Source organism: Suillus plorans (assembly GCF_016647745.1).
Source record: "Suillus plorans strain S12 chromosome Unknown HD556scaffold_53, whole genome shotgun sequence".
Taxonomy (NCBI): Eukaryota; Fungi; Basidiomycota; class Agaricomycetes; order Boletales; family Suillaceae; genus Suillus; species Suillus plorans.
Window position 1 is genome coordinate 177549 of NW_024537437.1, and position 15990 is coordinate 193538.

At 43.4% G+C, this 15990-nt stretch overlaps 5 protein-coding genes across 5 annotated transcripts; 2 read left to right on the top strand and 3 right to left on the bottom strand.

The window, feature by feature from the left end:
• Positions 1–824: 824 nt before the first annotated feature.
• Positions 825–4691, top strand: HD556DRAFT_1310887 (uncharacterized protein; the record flags this gene model as incomplete). Its single annotated transcript, XM_041300467.1, has 12 exons — positions 825–878; positions 944–1005; positions 1061–1349; positions 1401–1811; positions 2108–2606; positions 2658–2857; positions 2907–3311; positions 3375–3593; positions 3648–4043; positions 4105–4350; positions 4403–4483; positions 4548–4691. 12 exons carry the CDS (start codon positions 825–827, stop codon positions 4689–4691), a joined length of 3006 nt encoding a protein of 1001 aa, XP_041157088.1.
• Positions 4692–7068: 2377 nt separating this feature from the next.
• HD556DRAFT_1446456 (uncharacterized protein) lies at positions 7069–8301 on the bottom strand (the record flags this gene model as incomplete). The annotated part of the gene is made up of 3 exons (XM_041307092.1): positions 7069–7403; positions 7457–8142; positions 8222–8301. 3 exons carry the CDS (start codon positions 8299–8301, stop codon positions 7069–7071), a joined length of 1101 nt encoding a protein of 366 aa, XP_041157089.1.
• A 686-nt stretch (positions 8302–8987) lies between these two features.
• Positions 8988–10067, bottom strand: HD556DRAFT_1310889 (uncharacterized protein; the record flags this gene model as incomplete). Its single annotated transcript, XM_041300468.1, has 5 exons — positions 8988–9256; positions 9313–9325; positions 9640–9702; positions 9746–9957; positions 10013–10067. The coding sequence occupies 5 exons, from the start codon at positions 10065–10067 to the stop codon at positions 8988–8990; spliced, it is 612 nt and encodes a 203-aa protein (XP_041157090.1).
• Positions 10068–10869: 802 nt separating this feature from the next.
• HD556DRAFT_1242830 (uncharacterized protein) lies at positions 10870–11545 on the bottom strand (the record flags this gene model as incomplete). The annotated part of the gene is made up of 2 exons (XM_041298315.1): positions 10870–11410; positions 11466–11545. Coding segments are annotated over 2 exons (621 nt in total), but the record flags the coding sequence as incomplete, so codon positions are not given.
• Positions 11546–12990: 1445 nt separating this feature from the next.
• HD556DRAFT_1446459 (uncharacterized protein) lies at positions 12991–15932 on the top strand (the record flags this gene model as incomplete). The annotated part of the gene is made up of 7 exons (XM_041307093.1): positions 12991–13134; positions 13191–14177; positions 14227–14427; positions 14489–14925; positions 14971–15223; positions 15274–15855; positions 15903–15932. 7 exons carry the CDS (start codon positions 12991–12993, stop codon positions 15930–15932), a joined length of 2634 nt encoding a protein of 877 aa, XP_041157092.1.
• Between the last annotated feature and the right edge of the window lie 58 nt (positions 15933–15990).

A 15990-nucleotide genomic window follows, 5' to 3' on the forward strand; every position in this document is an offset into this window, starting at 1 on the left:
GGTATGTAGTGAGTTGTGTGAGCAAATTCCTGCACCCTGGTAAGCATGCATTGTTATTATATTCGCTCGGATGGTCCCCAAGATTTCCATGTGGGTTAAAGCGAATTAAATCCTTCTAAGCGATACATGATGGGGAAAATACATGAAAATATACTCAGAGGCTACGCCCTGTCCTGTACTAGCATCTCAAATTTTCAGACAACTTAAGGTTTCGGTTCAATGGAATGAAATGGAACTTAGTCGTGTAGCGAGCTGCGGTCTGATTTGATGCCTCAAATGATGTAACACTTTCCTTAATGCCGTAAGAAGGCGCCCCAGTTGTTCCAGGTAAGGTAATGGGGTTTTTCTTGATCCGTTCGTTTAGGGAATATTCAATAGCTCCCGCTGAACGGTACTTATTTCTTGGAATGGTGGATGTTGGAATATTTTCGCTCCATCCCAACCTCCATGTCCCGCAGACCATCAATCACGACTTGTTCCTTCTACACAAATGGAAGGAGAAGTTTAGCACCAATGCGCAATAATCATCCAAAACTTCATAAATTGAGGCGATGCACATCATTGGAATGTGAGTGAAATTAAGTACCCATTGATTGTCGTTCAAATATCTCATATCTACCCTGATATCATTCTGTATATAAGGGGTCTTCAACTCCGACAATGATTCTGATGATGAAAATGATGGTAGGATGGTTATTCGAGTAGGGGAGGAGTACGAACATTCCTGTCTATTTTCACAGTCATCCTGATATATTTTTTGAAGTGTCACAATTTATCCACTAGATAAAAGGGCGGTTCAGCGACAAGATGGTAGCCTACCAGTGATGTCATACTGGTATGGTAAGGTTGCCGAGATATATCTAAAGTCTGGTACACAGGTGCAGGAAAGTGTTGTCTATTCACACATTCGCCTGCCCTTACTTATTTGAAATGTTTATTATAGGACGTATGGCTCGAAATACAGTGGTATTACAGACAGATAGACTTGCAAGATGAGGACATCGAGTAAGTTCTTACATGTGTACTCGTACGATTCTGATGAATGAGTATTTGATTGTAGTCTTTCAGCTTGTGTGGGTGAATACGAGCTCGTTCTCAGTGGTCATAAATCTGTAGTCGATATGTCCTGTGTAGAGGGTGAATCTTTTGACATTCCTGCACGGTTAAATGATTTCATTGACATTGACATTGGTGGACCATTTGCAGATCACGCCAATATCTTGCAGTACGACGAAGGGGATATATCACAACCACAGATATCAGTTGGTACACTTTACACTCGGTGGACCATAGATATACAGTTCTCAAGGCATGGTCGTACTTTGTACATAGAAGGGGTGAACATACGGGTATGCAGCTTTTCTTTCTGGTATTTTTTCTCCATCTTATTAAATATGTAGAACTCTCAGACAGCCACCAGATGTGGATGCAATCGATGCGGTCCCGCATTTTCCTCCCCAACTACTGTCCAGCGATATTGCAGGAAATGTTGTCACTGGATCAACGAGAAATGTCTTTCCACTCTGGGAAATTCCCTGGGTTGCAATGTAAAGGCAGGCCTGCCGTCCATTTACAGTCATGTGGACTTTGACCCGCAGTTTCTATCACTTTTGACCATGCCGATTCGACGAGGGGGATCATGTGGGATTGTTGGAAATGCACTGATATTAAGAAAGGGACAGGAACTTGTGGAGGAGGCCAGAACCCTTGGACGACTGCCTCATGAATGGAAGGAAAACGTACCACAAGCCATGCTGCCCACTGGCGATGAGACTATACCTAGATACTACTGCCTGAATTGTAAGACAGCGGTGATCTAAGATTCCAGTATTAATTCCATTTGTATTGAATTGATCCGTCTCTGGTCACGTCATTGGTCCCTAAATTGAAACAAACTTTTGCCTCATGTGATTCATCTCATGTCTTATTCCTTCCCTCAATTGAGATAAATCGGTTTTTGCATGGAAATTGTTTTACAAATTTCATGTGTCATGAATAAGCTATCCAATAGCATTAATATAATTTGATGTGTGCCTCGAGGATTCTCGCTTCCGAGCACAGCATAATTTAATATATCATTGTATGTTAGTTTACCATGCTCGTTTAGATCACCCCCATGCATCCATCCTGCGACCTTATTGAATGGAACGTGCGCGACGTGCAACAGTTGCTCAAAGTTAAGGGGACCATCCAAGACATTGATGGAGAGTGTTCACTGAAGGTCACTGGAAATTCTCGCAGGTCATGCCTGATAGCTCCACATTATCGTCTTCCATTATATGCACTCAACAAGAAAATTGGAATATACAGAAAAGTCATCGAACATCTACACAAATCAAAGAGCATCAATGCTGCCACATTGCGAGACACCTATGCGTCTGTCATGAAATATCTCACCGATGTACGCGTTGCGTTTTTGGATGATGCTGCTGCATCTTCAAGTCCAACAAATAGCGACTTTAGATCTTCTACTCTTGACTACTACCTGTGGTTGGACCATACGTGCGATGGATTTCATGATGGGTGGCGCCAATCCTTGGCTACAGAGCATGGGGTAACTATTGAGGGTGTAGAGAAAGGAGATTGTTCAGACATCCTGGTTTTTCGTGCGTTCTCTGTGGTTTCATGTTTTTCACTGTCCTCACATTGCCAGACAGTAAATTGGACTGGATATCACAAGGAAAAATGCAAGGACCATGATATTTGTGGCGCAATACAAGGCTCAGGTGGAGGAGAAGATATGGAGATATTACTCAACACAATCGATGCTTGTGTCAAATCATCCATGGACGAAAAGAGCACTGCATCATCTATTTCTGTTGCACAAATGACAGTTGTATCTGTCGACACAGATGTGGTATGTTGCTCGTTCAGCAGTGTATGGTTACATGATATATTATTTCTAGAATTCCAGTCAATTTCCGACATTCCCATTGCCATTCAATATGAATTGTCGCAGAATTTCTGTCAGCACACTCGGTAGTAGAGCACGTCAAATCATCGTTGGTGGCTTTGGTAAATGGTTACCTAGCCATGTCGCAATGAGATTTCGAGAAATACAAGGACTTGATCATAACGATCCATTGGACAATCTTGTGGCTAATGGGTTACTCGTTACTGCAAAAAGTTCGGAAGAATACTTGGAGATATTTGGTATGGCAGAGATGATGGCCACATGCCAGGAATTATCAGCAGATCGTGGTGCAATGTCACGATTCTTTACTGCTGCTGGTCGCGCACTCTATGTATCTCGCACTGGCAAGGAATGTGTGGTGGAATATGGTCAGACCGTTCAGTCGATTGATGAACTGGTGAGTTTGAAACCATGTTGTCTCCATGTGCCATATGGCCATACTGATGCAACAGTCTCACAGAGCAGTAGTGCAATTGACACTCGTGCCTTTACAACAGTCACAATTGGGGTACAATGTGACTCCATTGTAGAATGCAAAGTCCAGTTACCTCCCAGCCGCACCATGTTGGATCGCGAAATACAGACTGATATTGTAACTGAAGATAACGATGGAGTGGATGAGCCCGTTTTTAAGTCAAATTCACTTAAGCCCGAAGAATACTTACAGGAAGAATGTCATGTATGCATCTAATTTCTGTCTCATCATATCCTAACAAGCACTTGCATGATTCAGGATTACGATGAATATATACCATCATTTGGCGCAGATGATGATAATTCTTGCGATGTATCTCAGAGTACATCAATTCGCATCGAAGCATCATTCACGTGTAATCCAGATGTCTCTGATGCGTCCAGCTCTGAACATCATGCATCTCAAATTAACGACACACTCGAGACATCACACACATTAAAGTCCAGGCTACGCCAAGATATGCAAGATGTCTTACCAAAGGTACCTGTCAAAGCTGTTGAGCGACATGGATCCACAAAACCAGGACGGCCTGTCGTATTTTCTACTAAGAGGCCCGTAGCTGCAAGGAATACCTCTCGATCTTCCAAGACGGTAAAAGCACCACAGTACACCCTTCAAGATCTTGTTAGTGAGGCCCAAGCAGGTGCACGCCATGTAAATAAATCAGTACATTTATCATATATGTATGACAGCTTTTAATTCACTGGTTGAATAGATCTCGTCGTTCCTCATGGATCCTGAAGGAATGGTGTTCCTAAGATCTACTCTAGATGGTAATTATGATGCCTGGTTATGCATCATTCGACACATTGCATCTCTACTGCGTAATGAATCCATGACCCGTGCGATGAGGAAAATGGCGGCGTCACTTATGTCGATTGACATCTGGTTAAAGGATATTTCTACTGAATGCCAGAAGGCATTCAAGGATGACCCAAAAGATCAAGTTCTTCCGCCATTGGTATACATTCATTTTTCACGCGATCATTCTTTGTTTATGTCAATATGAACAGGCCCATTGTGTCATTGAGGAACTTTCTGCCCGTGCTATATTGAACGAGCAATCTGTTCGTTCCACATTGCTCAATATTTGGGTAAATATCCTTTGCTTCAAAATGCACATTTCGTCTTTGCTAAAAATTTCATTGTCTCATATAGACGAAGGAAAATGTCAAACATGTGACAGAAGTGCTTCGATATTTGTTACATATTTACAAGCGTGATGAAGAAGATTCGTATTCCCCAGGACTTCGAATCCTAGCATCAGTCATGACTGAGCGTACGGGCACTGTTCCAGTCTAATTAAATATGTGTAGAAAGCCATGAATTTGCAATGGATATTGAATCAATTCTTGTGATTGTATTCGCGCATCAAGCATTGAACACCATCGATGCATATATTATTGTCTCTATGTCAATGATTATTATGAAATTCAGTGTTGTTTCTAGATGTATCGCAACTGGTTCGTATCATTATACGTTTTCTTTATTCGCATGGTACGGTCTCGCGATTTCTATTAATGCAGGTTGAAAAAATATATAAGTAAGCATTGCAAGGAACTCCAGATGTGGAATAGGAACCGTTTCACATGCGATAAAATGACACAATCTATTGATTAGTCGGATTCCTCGGTCTCTATGTCCATGTTTCAGGTGAGACATACCCCGACGTGACAGTGATCATTCACTCTAAAGTTTGTCTATGACCTGCTCAGTTAAGACTCATGTACACAACAATCACGCTGAACAATGGCGAATAGTTCGTAATATTAATTTAAATATCTTTCAATCGCAACATACGCTACCACAAAGTCACAAGATTACACTACAAAGGAGACACCTACAATATCGCACTTAGTGATACCATGACAGAGTGTCAGTAATTTCCTCAAAGATAAACGCCCACAGAGGCGAAAACATACCTAACGATGATGCAAGAGCCAGCTGATAACGGCAGCCTTCAGAGATGAGACAAGTGCTTCCTTCCATCGACAGGACACCGAAAATGAGGTCAGAAACCACACGAAGGATGAAAGGGGAAGCAGATAATGGAAGCTGAGCGAATCAACAAAAGTGGTCACAGTCATCGACAGTAATCGCCCATTGAGGCGAGAAAACCACCAGAGAGGATGCAAGAAACAGAATATTTTCGAAGTCCAAAAGACAAACAAGAGTGGTCGCCGTCATCGACAGCGAACGCCCATGGAGGCGAGAAAGCCACTGTTGAATGTAATGGTACGAAAGAAAGAGACATATCTGCGAAAGCAAACATATATATATATTGTGATCACGTGACATTCCCACGCCACACTAGTATTCTTTAATCGCAGTGATTTCTGTGTACAATGAAGGACCGCCGCAAGCTTTCGTAGAAGCCTATAGTAAACACCTGAACATGAGCTTTGGCATGGTTTAATTATATAATTTTTGTCTTCTACTCACTTTTTTTCCATGCCTATCTCCCATGTTGTGACCGAGAATGAGGATCTTCTACAGACCACGAAGGCACGAAAGAATTTATACTAAAAATCATCATCTTTCAACTAAATGCACAGTGGACTCGCGAAAATCATAATGGAGAACTTGGTGGGAAAGATACTGTTATACTGAAAGTTGAAACTCTGGGCCGCTGCCATTTTATGTATCAATGTGTTTAAGTCGTGCTTGCATCAAATGTCATTCTATGATGCTGCTGACGCGACAAAACGCGACCCTATTGTGGACCAGAATAGTGTGTTATATTACGCGCATGCAAGATATCACTCAGAACATGAAGTAGTGACCAGCATGTCTTTATGTCTTACCACGTCGTGGCTTGGGAATCTAAGAAATAGCTCCTTTTTGACACTGCATTCAAAAATTTCAGCTACAATGATACCAGAACGAATTTTTCCATTTGCACCCATGCACTGCAAAGTTGCAACAAGTAGTTGCCTCGCTGATTAGTTATATCGTCTACTCCTTATTAGTCAAGAGTAAACGACAGCGTTTCGTGAAGATCCTCAATGTAAAATACATGGTTGGCATCATTAATGGAATGTATATATGTGAGATCTACTTGGTGAAGTGTTCGTTGACATCGACTCGTCATGTGATTTTTGTTGTGTTCTTGGCCAATATCAAGATACATACGGAGGATCGTATAGACAACTCGTTAAGTAAATCCCAAAATATAAGCAAGGTCTGCTGCGTTTCTCTGCTGTTCGTAGCGCAATACTACAACACATATTCTAATCTCTTGCCACAGTTATAGCACAATTGATGTATATCACATCACATCAATATGCAGCACATCCTAATAATGAAAGGTATTTTACCGCGTTATAAATATATACCTGCACATGTTGTACAGGCTCGCAACTGAAAATATTTATACAAACAAGTGTATGCAAAGGACTATGATATTTTTCTGTATATTGAGTTTCAATGTCAAAAATGCATCAAAAGAATGTTGCTTTTGTAAGGTAATACACGAAACATGTTCCGTGTTTGGGGCGAACAACTAAAGATTTATGTATACCTGAGACATGAAACACGCTATATAATAATATATAACAAGGGATGGTAAGAGGGTGAGACACAATGACAAATTCGACAGTATTTGTGACGAATACCTCTTGTGTGCCACACGACACGATGAGTATGAATTACGGAAGTAAGAATGATAATGATCTTTGGCTCATTGTTCGTCATGTCCACCATCGCTGTCTACCTCGTCAGTGTCATGGTGACCAGCGTCAGCGTCAATGCCATCCTCATCCGGTGCATATTCACCTTCCTCCTCATGTGTATTGTCGTAATCTTCGCTCTCTTCGGTATCATAGTCACTGTCCTCTATCATGGGCATTCCATCCGATGTATTGCTGTAGTAGCCCCATGTCACTGTACCATCGTTACCGATGATCCTACATTGAAATGATTCATGATCAAGGTCATCTTCGGGAACGTGTTCTATGTCCATGAAATCGCTGATGCGGTTAATGAGCGTGGTCCTAGTGAAGCATCTATGCTTGTCTATCCACGGTAGTGAGTTCTTATCGTTGTTTAAATTATCAGAATGGACACACTGTGATTAGGCTCGGTAAGATTTGCCTTTTCATCCGCGAGCTCCCAAAAAGTCATACAGGCACGCCCTAGATCATCCCATATATACACCCTTGATGTTGCAAGGACGATGCGTGGATCATATATCATGTGGCGTTCGAGGAATTCTGCGAGAATCTTGTGATCTTCAGCGCGTAAAACGAGGACCTCGAGTGCAGGATGGCTCAATAGCCGCTGGAGCAACGAAGGTTTCATTCCCTCTTGAGAGTTTATCGTACTCCAGATCGCTAGGTGAGTCAGATTGAGGAAACGTTGAATATCAATGTCACGAGTCATGGAATATCTGTCGATTTCCAGATGTGTGATAGTCGACAAATAGGAGGCATGAGATATCAATGTATCAGTGAGATGCACGCCAATTTGTAGCGACAACACCTTGAGCGGCAAGGCGTCCAAAATTTGTAGGACAGTTGAAACATTGGTTTGGAAATCCTCGCTGTCGGGAATGAGAGCGAGATTTTTGATGCCTTTACAGAGAGATAATATTTCCATAACCGTGTTGAACTCGACGTCACCGGACAGACAAATGGCTTTTATGGAAGTCTCCGCAAATTCTTCTGGCATTTTCCTGCGTCGCAAACATTCCAGGAACTCCTGCGCCATTTCATCATCCGGTAATAGCACTTTCTCGTACAAAGTCTTCTCAAACCTGAGGTCACGTCATACGTTCAATGAAGATCATGCATGAGATCATGACATTCGGTCTTATTTTGTTTGAACACACTTACCAGCTTTTGGTTCTCCGTTGATATAATATTCCAGCAGCCGCACCATGTCTTGTACGAGTTGCGATTTCGAAGATGTTCATGAAAATTTCAAGTGGGACTCTCATTTAGGATCGTTTAGAAGACGACTGTGATTGTGCGCCGTCCTTACACCCAAATATGAGGCAATATATGTAGAAACACACATCACACCATTATTTATATCCCACCTCGTGCACCACCGCAAATTATGATCCGTTGAGTTACGCTATACTTTCGTGCCAATATAAACCGTCACAATTTGTGCATATTACTTCCGGACTCCACATTGTCCGAATACGAAAATGATATATATATATACACGTTTCTTGCAATATCGTGAGACAGAGTACATATGGGGAAAAACCAATATGATCCATTTGTGTCTCTCCATTGTTGCATTTTGGTGCCTCGTATCGGAGTCAGCATGATTTGTCATGTTATTCGGTTAACACTAACAGCCATTATTCACTTCGAATACTTATCAGTTTGTCCCTAAGCTTTATATTGCGTGCAACAATTATATTAGACGAAAATTAAGGATCGCAAAGTACAGCACAGGCGTAACTGTTGACAGAATTTAAGTGTTCCTGTGCTGAAACATCATATCCCATAGCGGCGCTAGGTCGCGCCAGAACCCTGACTCCGCATAAAGAGATCAAGATATTATTCGCGGATAAAACGTAGTATAAAATGGGACATGGTTTCGAGTCAATGCCAATACAATATCAAGAAAAAAAATCACTCAAAGCTACTCGATCATAGTATACTCGAGCTTATCCTCTTCGACTGCAGCGGCGGTAAAGGAAGACTTTTTAGTGGGCGATTGGCCAGCTGCCTTGTCCAAAGCCTTTATGTTCCCCTTTCCAGCCTTGAGCGTCTCCACGAACACGGGCTGTGTGTACTTAGCGCAAGGCAGAAGCTGCATGTGTTGCAACATGAGCTGGTATATACGAGACCCGTTGACATCGCGAGGGTTATCCCTACGCGGTTTTATGGTCCAATTTATTGCTCGTCGGACTGGTTGCAAGGTTGAGACAGAGGCAGGTAACAGAGCAAGATATCACACAACTTACTAGGACCAACGTACTGCAATTAATTCACTCGATCTCGAATGTGAATGGCAAGACCGTTGCAAGTCTTCTGACATGAGCGACTGTTTATTTATGGACGCCCCTTCGAAGGTAGGCCAGGTATACAATCTGAAAGCACTTCGATGGTCAGCTTATGAAGCCTCTGAACCAATTACGCAAGTGGAAGAACAGACCAATCGATTGTTGGGACATCAATTGGATCGAAAACACACGCTTGTTGTAGTGGCGGTCGACACAGAGCGACAAAAACCTTTTTACCATAAAAATCACCAAATTATCTCCCCAGACGAGGCACGGGTAGTTAGTTACCTTCTGCAATGATTGCGGTGGTGGAAAGTCAATCTCGTAGTTGATCTTTACTCGATTGCATAACTCGTCGTTGAGTAGCAACAAAGTGAGATAGTATAGCACGCACACGATCCTTCTTCGATTTTCCTCGCAAAATGGATAAATCAGAAACGCACTCAATCAGGACATTATCCAACAGGCTGAATGGCGTCTGCTCTTGATATTCATCGCTGTAGTAGAACCATCTCGGATAGACATCTTGTCTCGAAGGCATGCACTTCTCAACAGAGACAGCTCCACGAGAGGAAAGCTTGCGCAAGACAACCCAATGACAGTATCCTGCATCAGCAAATTCACTCGGCAAAATGGACAACGATACTTGCGACTAACATACGGTGATACAAACACCATCGTAAGAAACACAACCACCAAAGTTCCACGAGCGGCATTTTGAGCAACACGAAGGATGACTTTTAAGCGAAGTGTTCAACCAAGTGCAACAAATGTCGGATGTTTCAAAAAACGGAAGATGATATTGTGGATAATAGAGGGCATCATAATCAGGAGGATAGTCCTTGACATCATGGGGCTCATTGAAGAAAGGACAGTGTCCTTCATCGAGAACGCGAGCCAGACGGCAGGGCGACTTTCGAAGAAAAACCCTAAACATCCTTGAGCGATACAAAACAGCAAGTTGAGACGAAAATAAACTTACATTATGATGCCTGTTCGTACTCAGTCAACGACTACCGTAGGAATGGAACGAAAGAATGTCCACTAGTGCTAACAATTTTTTCCCAATGACTAAGCTAACTCGAATTCTCCCACGGGTGCGTTTGCAGAGGATTGATTATTTGCGTCTGACAGAACCCTCTTCCACTCAAGTGGAGTCAGGGAACATGGCGCTATGATATTGCACCAAATTAATGCGGTATTACTGGCTATTATACGGAATAATGTCTTTGCACATTCTTTGCACATTTTCTTGCACCACATGTGCATGTATTGTGTACATCATTCTCGTATATATGATCTATCTATATGTCATGTACGTGACTGAACGGAACATGATGCATGCGATGGTGATATAAATCGTAAACACAATATCGAGTGGGGAGGGATACCGACTTTGCATGAGATGTATCCAAGTGAGTCCATGAAGCATGATACCTTCACACGCAGAAAGTCAATGTCAAAAAGCTGTCACCGGCACATAGCGTGATATACACAACGAAATGAAAAGTACCATGGTCAGCATATGATTCCGATATCTCGTTTCTGCTCTGCGCTGAGTGGCCACTCATACCACACACGTCCAAAGTTTTGAGACCGCCCTGCGTGTATCCAAGGTGGACATTGAATTGCTTTATGAACAATGCCGCATTGCAGACATTCATATTTAATTTTCGTCTGCAACCACTGCTTGCCATAATATTGCTTTCCGTGAGGATGAAATATCATGTTGTATGCAGGTGCATTGCACCCGGCATTCAAGCACCGGTATATGTCCAGGCCCCAAGGCCGCCCGTCTTTGAGATTGGAGTATGCTAGGACCCTGGTGTGGACGATACGTTGTCGCACTTTGTCTCCGTTGGTCTTCATCTCGGCGAATGACAGAAATACGGGTGATTGGTTGAGGGCGTGTCTGTCTTCACCAAATGATTCCTCCAGCGCATCCCAGATCTGCAAGTCGTATACATAGACATTTTCAACGAAGCGATTCAACGCTGGAACGACCACTGGATCCATTGTAGATACACCCGAAAATGTCAGAACAAAATCGAAGATATCACTGATTGCTCGTATGAGACAATCATAATGTAAGATATAGTTGAAATGACACGCACTCTTTGACAAAACGTGTTAACAAGATCGCACTGTCATCCAGTCGTCCCGTAGATCCGCATGCGCATATAATGAGACCGCGAATGCATGGACCAACTCCTGCTTTCTTGTTGATTGCGGAGATCGCATGCGTTGCTGCTCTCAAATTATTATCCCCAATGTAGTTTGATAGAAGCTACGTTTAAAATCGTTCATATTCTCGGGTAAATCTCGCGAGATTGCTGAAATCTCACCTCATGAATGGGAATTGCATTTGGATTGTTCTCGTTTCCAGATACAACGAGATGTCCCGTCTTCGTGTCAGAATGTGTGTTGACGAATATCAACATATTTCCCTCATAGGCGAACTCACGCATCCAATTGAACGAAGGGACCATAGCTTGGGGACGATTATTACCGGCTCTGAGGGCTCGCGTCATTATGTTTAACTTTTCCATAAACAATTAGTGGAAGAGAGTTATACATTAAGAATGAATACACGCACCCTGCTTTTGTCCCGACGATAATGCTCTTCCAGCGTTAATCTGATTACGTTTGAAGCAAACGGGCTTCCAAAACCACTCCAAGACAAGAAGATAGCGAGCAGGGGGAAGTAGTTGCGATAGAGAAAGTCTTGGCGAACAGAGTATCCTTGAACATTATACTGCTGTAAAGAATTATTTGAAGACATGCGACCTTCTATGCAACGGATTGACTTACAGTCATTGCCAGACCTTTATCCCGATGGCATCGAGGACACATGAATGTCTTTTCAGTCACACTCATTTCACCGGTCTCTGGATCTGAGCATATATTCACGCATCCGTGATCACATTCACTCAAACCGACACACACAGGGTTCCCGCAACCTTCAGCCTGACATGTCCATATGTAAGATCCAACATCGTGGCAATAAATACAGCACTCGGAGAATGTTAATGACGTTGGGATTCAAAGATTTTAGAAACATACGATCATCGGATCTTTCATGCCGTCACCTGCTTGAACCTTGCGAGCCTTGGGCTCATCGACATCCTCTGTGTCCATCGCGTCCGGATCATCTTCATCCATAATAGGGACAAGTCTAATATAGGATGCATTGAGTGAATTTGAATCCGCCTTCTTACGTTTTCTCTTCGCAGGCTGTTTTCTGGTGCCTACCACAGGTGCAGGTGCCAGTTCTGTTCGTCGTCGATTAGTCTGCACCGATTGTTGTTGTGCACGAGGTGCAGGAGCAGTTGGGGCATCAGTTGCTAATGGTTTAGGTTGAATGAAATGGTCGGGGTGTAGAAACGTTGTTTTAGCTGGAGGAAAATGGTCGAGTGTCAGAAACGCCATGAATACAGCTTGATATTGGTCAGTTGGAAATGTCAAATATTTTAGTTTCACACGGTTGTGTTTCTTTCAACACGTAGGAATATATTACCATATCCGGATAAGCGAGCCGCCACTGCGCCACTGCGCCACTCAGCGCCTAACTACTGCACACGTACTACAATGCAATAATAGCTACGACTTCAGCACATTATCAGGAAGAATAACTTCTAGATGTCATCGAAAACGCCAACTCCGATTGCCTTGCACATAAAGAATGTGCATCAGACGAAGATCAGCAACCTTATGGCGGCCAAAGTGTCACTGGAAGTCGAGGATAACAGGTGCATGTTGAAACTGAGCGATGCGACTATAAGGGTAAGTTTTTTACTGCTATTCATGGTTTTGATTCCATTATGGACCACTATTTTAAGGTGAAGGTGTCCCCTAAATGCGTAGATCAAATTCGTGTTGTCATCCAGCAATTTCGTGTGTATCAACGTACCGCAAGAGAGCTAATGAAACTTCCGAAGGCTGATAGAGTGGACCAAACTCTCCAATTCTACGTATCTTTGGTATCCTATTTCAAAGATGTTATCTGGGCCTTTCATAGTGAAGCGAAGGATGATGCGTCCAGCTCGAACTCCAAGTGGCGTTCAGCGTATCTAGATTATCACTTTGCACTAGCGTTGCATGACAGCTCATTCACAGAAGACACTCAGGCGACAGCTCTGAAAGCAATGAAGCGAACTTGGACTCACTTTTGGGAGAAGAAAGCGTTTAAAGATGTTCAGCAACGTAATTCTCTCATTCTTGCCTCATTTACATTGTCCGAAGATGAACTGAATATAACCACAGTGACAGCTAAACGAATGCATGATTTGTTCTGTTCTTCCGGTGACGATATGTGTGGGGGGTCCTTCCAACACACTCTGTCCGACAATGATTCCATGTCTGTCATGCTGAAGAATCTCGCCGGTGATAGATCCGTACCGCCGATCAACAATGAAGGTGAACACGTCGCGGGTTCAATCGACTCAGAAGAAAAACAAATCAATACCAAGAAACGGTCGACAAATTCGGAGACATCGTCTCAGATCGTAATCGACGATGCACTCACAGAGGGTAGTTCTTCATCACGGATGACAAGGTCGAAGTCGATGGCGAGCAAGAAAGTCTCATCTCAGATTGACGCACAGGACAGCCTCAGTGCTTCATCGTTGAAGACAAGGTCGATTTCGATTTCGAGCAAGCAGGCATCGTCCCACATTGATGCAGACGCTGGTGACCGTGCTTCGTCACACAAGAAACCTTCTACGTCTTCCTCGAAGAAGGTTAAACAAGGCGGACGTCAACAGACATCCGTGGCTGTTAAAGGAGGTAAAAATATGAAGTTGCATGTACTCGATAACGACGACGAGGTTCGTAATCCACTTTAAATAGAATTCAGCGATTGACTCACTATATCAGAGCCCTACTGATAAAATCGCATCAAACTTTGAAAGTATTGCGGATTCAAAGAAGAGCCAGAAGCAGAAAAAGCAAACGCGCAAGACAAGGTCCAGCAAGGCGTTGGGGAAGCAGAAAGTGGCTGCTCCGCTTGTGGTAGAGTCGGAGGATGAGTTTGACGAGGCATTAGCGGTCTATCCTTCTGTGGAACCTGAAGTAGTTGTGAGTGGTGGAATATAATGCACTACAAGACGATGAGACACTGACCCATCAATTCCACTAGGAGGACGCTGAAGTGGATTCGAAACAATCAGCTGAGGAAATGCATCAATTTGACGATGTCTTATTTCCAAGCGTGCAGGATGGGTGGAAAAGTTGGACGAAAATCCTGTTTGATGACGGAAACTCTCACATATTCTTGAGGCTGGCGACGTGGATGCTGATTCGGTTCCGTCAGCTTACTAATATAGACATGGATGATGCGATCGCTGGAGTCGTCATTCCACATAATCCAAGGTTGATGGACGATGTCGAAGATGATCATTTCTTCGAGGCTCTCGGGTTGGAGCGCATGTACTCTGCAATTGTCCACATGGAGACAAGTCCTCGGTACATGTCCCATATCTTTCACGCTCTCGGAAAGGTCCTGGCAAACTCTGATGTCAGTGCGAGTAACCCACGCATAAACCCATGCAACTCCCCACCCACAGTCGAAGCACGGTAAGTGCTCATATATCGTAGATATCGACGCTGAATGTATATCAGCATGATGTCGGACTTGGACATTCCATGGTTAAACTTGAAGCATACTGCCGGCATGCCTGTCTCAGCAGCATTAAACGATATGACAGATGAAGACGCAGACGGATCATTGGACGGAGATGATGTTGAAGTCCGGCAGGCGCTAGACTCTATGGTGATCGATGAAGGCTCAGCATCCATCACACGTGGAACGGCCCACGGTGACTCATTGTTTCCGAAGAGAAAGAGAACTTTATCTCAAGCGTCGCCACCAAAGGTCAGTCATTTGTTCGCATCCCTTCATTCTTATATTAAAATATATATTAGAATGATGGTGGCCGAGGTCCACCTAAGCGTCGCAAGGATGGTTGGCCACATACTGTCCGATCCGTTTCGCCTATCCCGTCTCTTACAGACATTCAAGAATCAGGATTGCTCTCGTCTCCTTTGGTCCCTACATTGCCTTTGAGTCACAACTCAGATAGTCCAATACATGATACATCGGTTCTTCTAGATGCATGGGACGAAGTAATGGCCGACGCCAGTCATGATTCAGCTGCAGAACACCAGACGTCATCCGCGCTCGCACATGAGAATAGCATCCCACATGATGTCGATCCACAGGATGTTCATGAGCAGATAATGAACAGCCCTTCATCGCCGCGTATCACCCGTATCAATGTTCTTCCTCCCAGCCCGGTTATCCTTGTTCCTGACACGCAACCATCTGCACTACCTTGTTCCAGGCATACCACTCCCTCCCTTCCAGTAATCGAATGTCTTGTAACGACTGAGGACACGACTCAAGATGGAAGCACGACACCTGAAGCCTCTCTCGTTGATGCAGCAACTGCACGACCAAATGAAGACATCACCAGATCTAATGCTACACCTCCAGATCACTATGAAGTAAGTTATTTCACTCTATGCGCAACAACATTTAATGAGTTAGATAGAAGTGGTTCAACATGATGATACCACCGTAATCATGATGTGATTTATAGTCCTTGTATAAGTGTTCTTTAGTTGGACACCGTGTCGCGT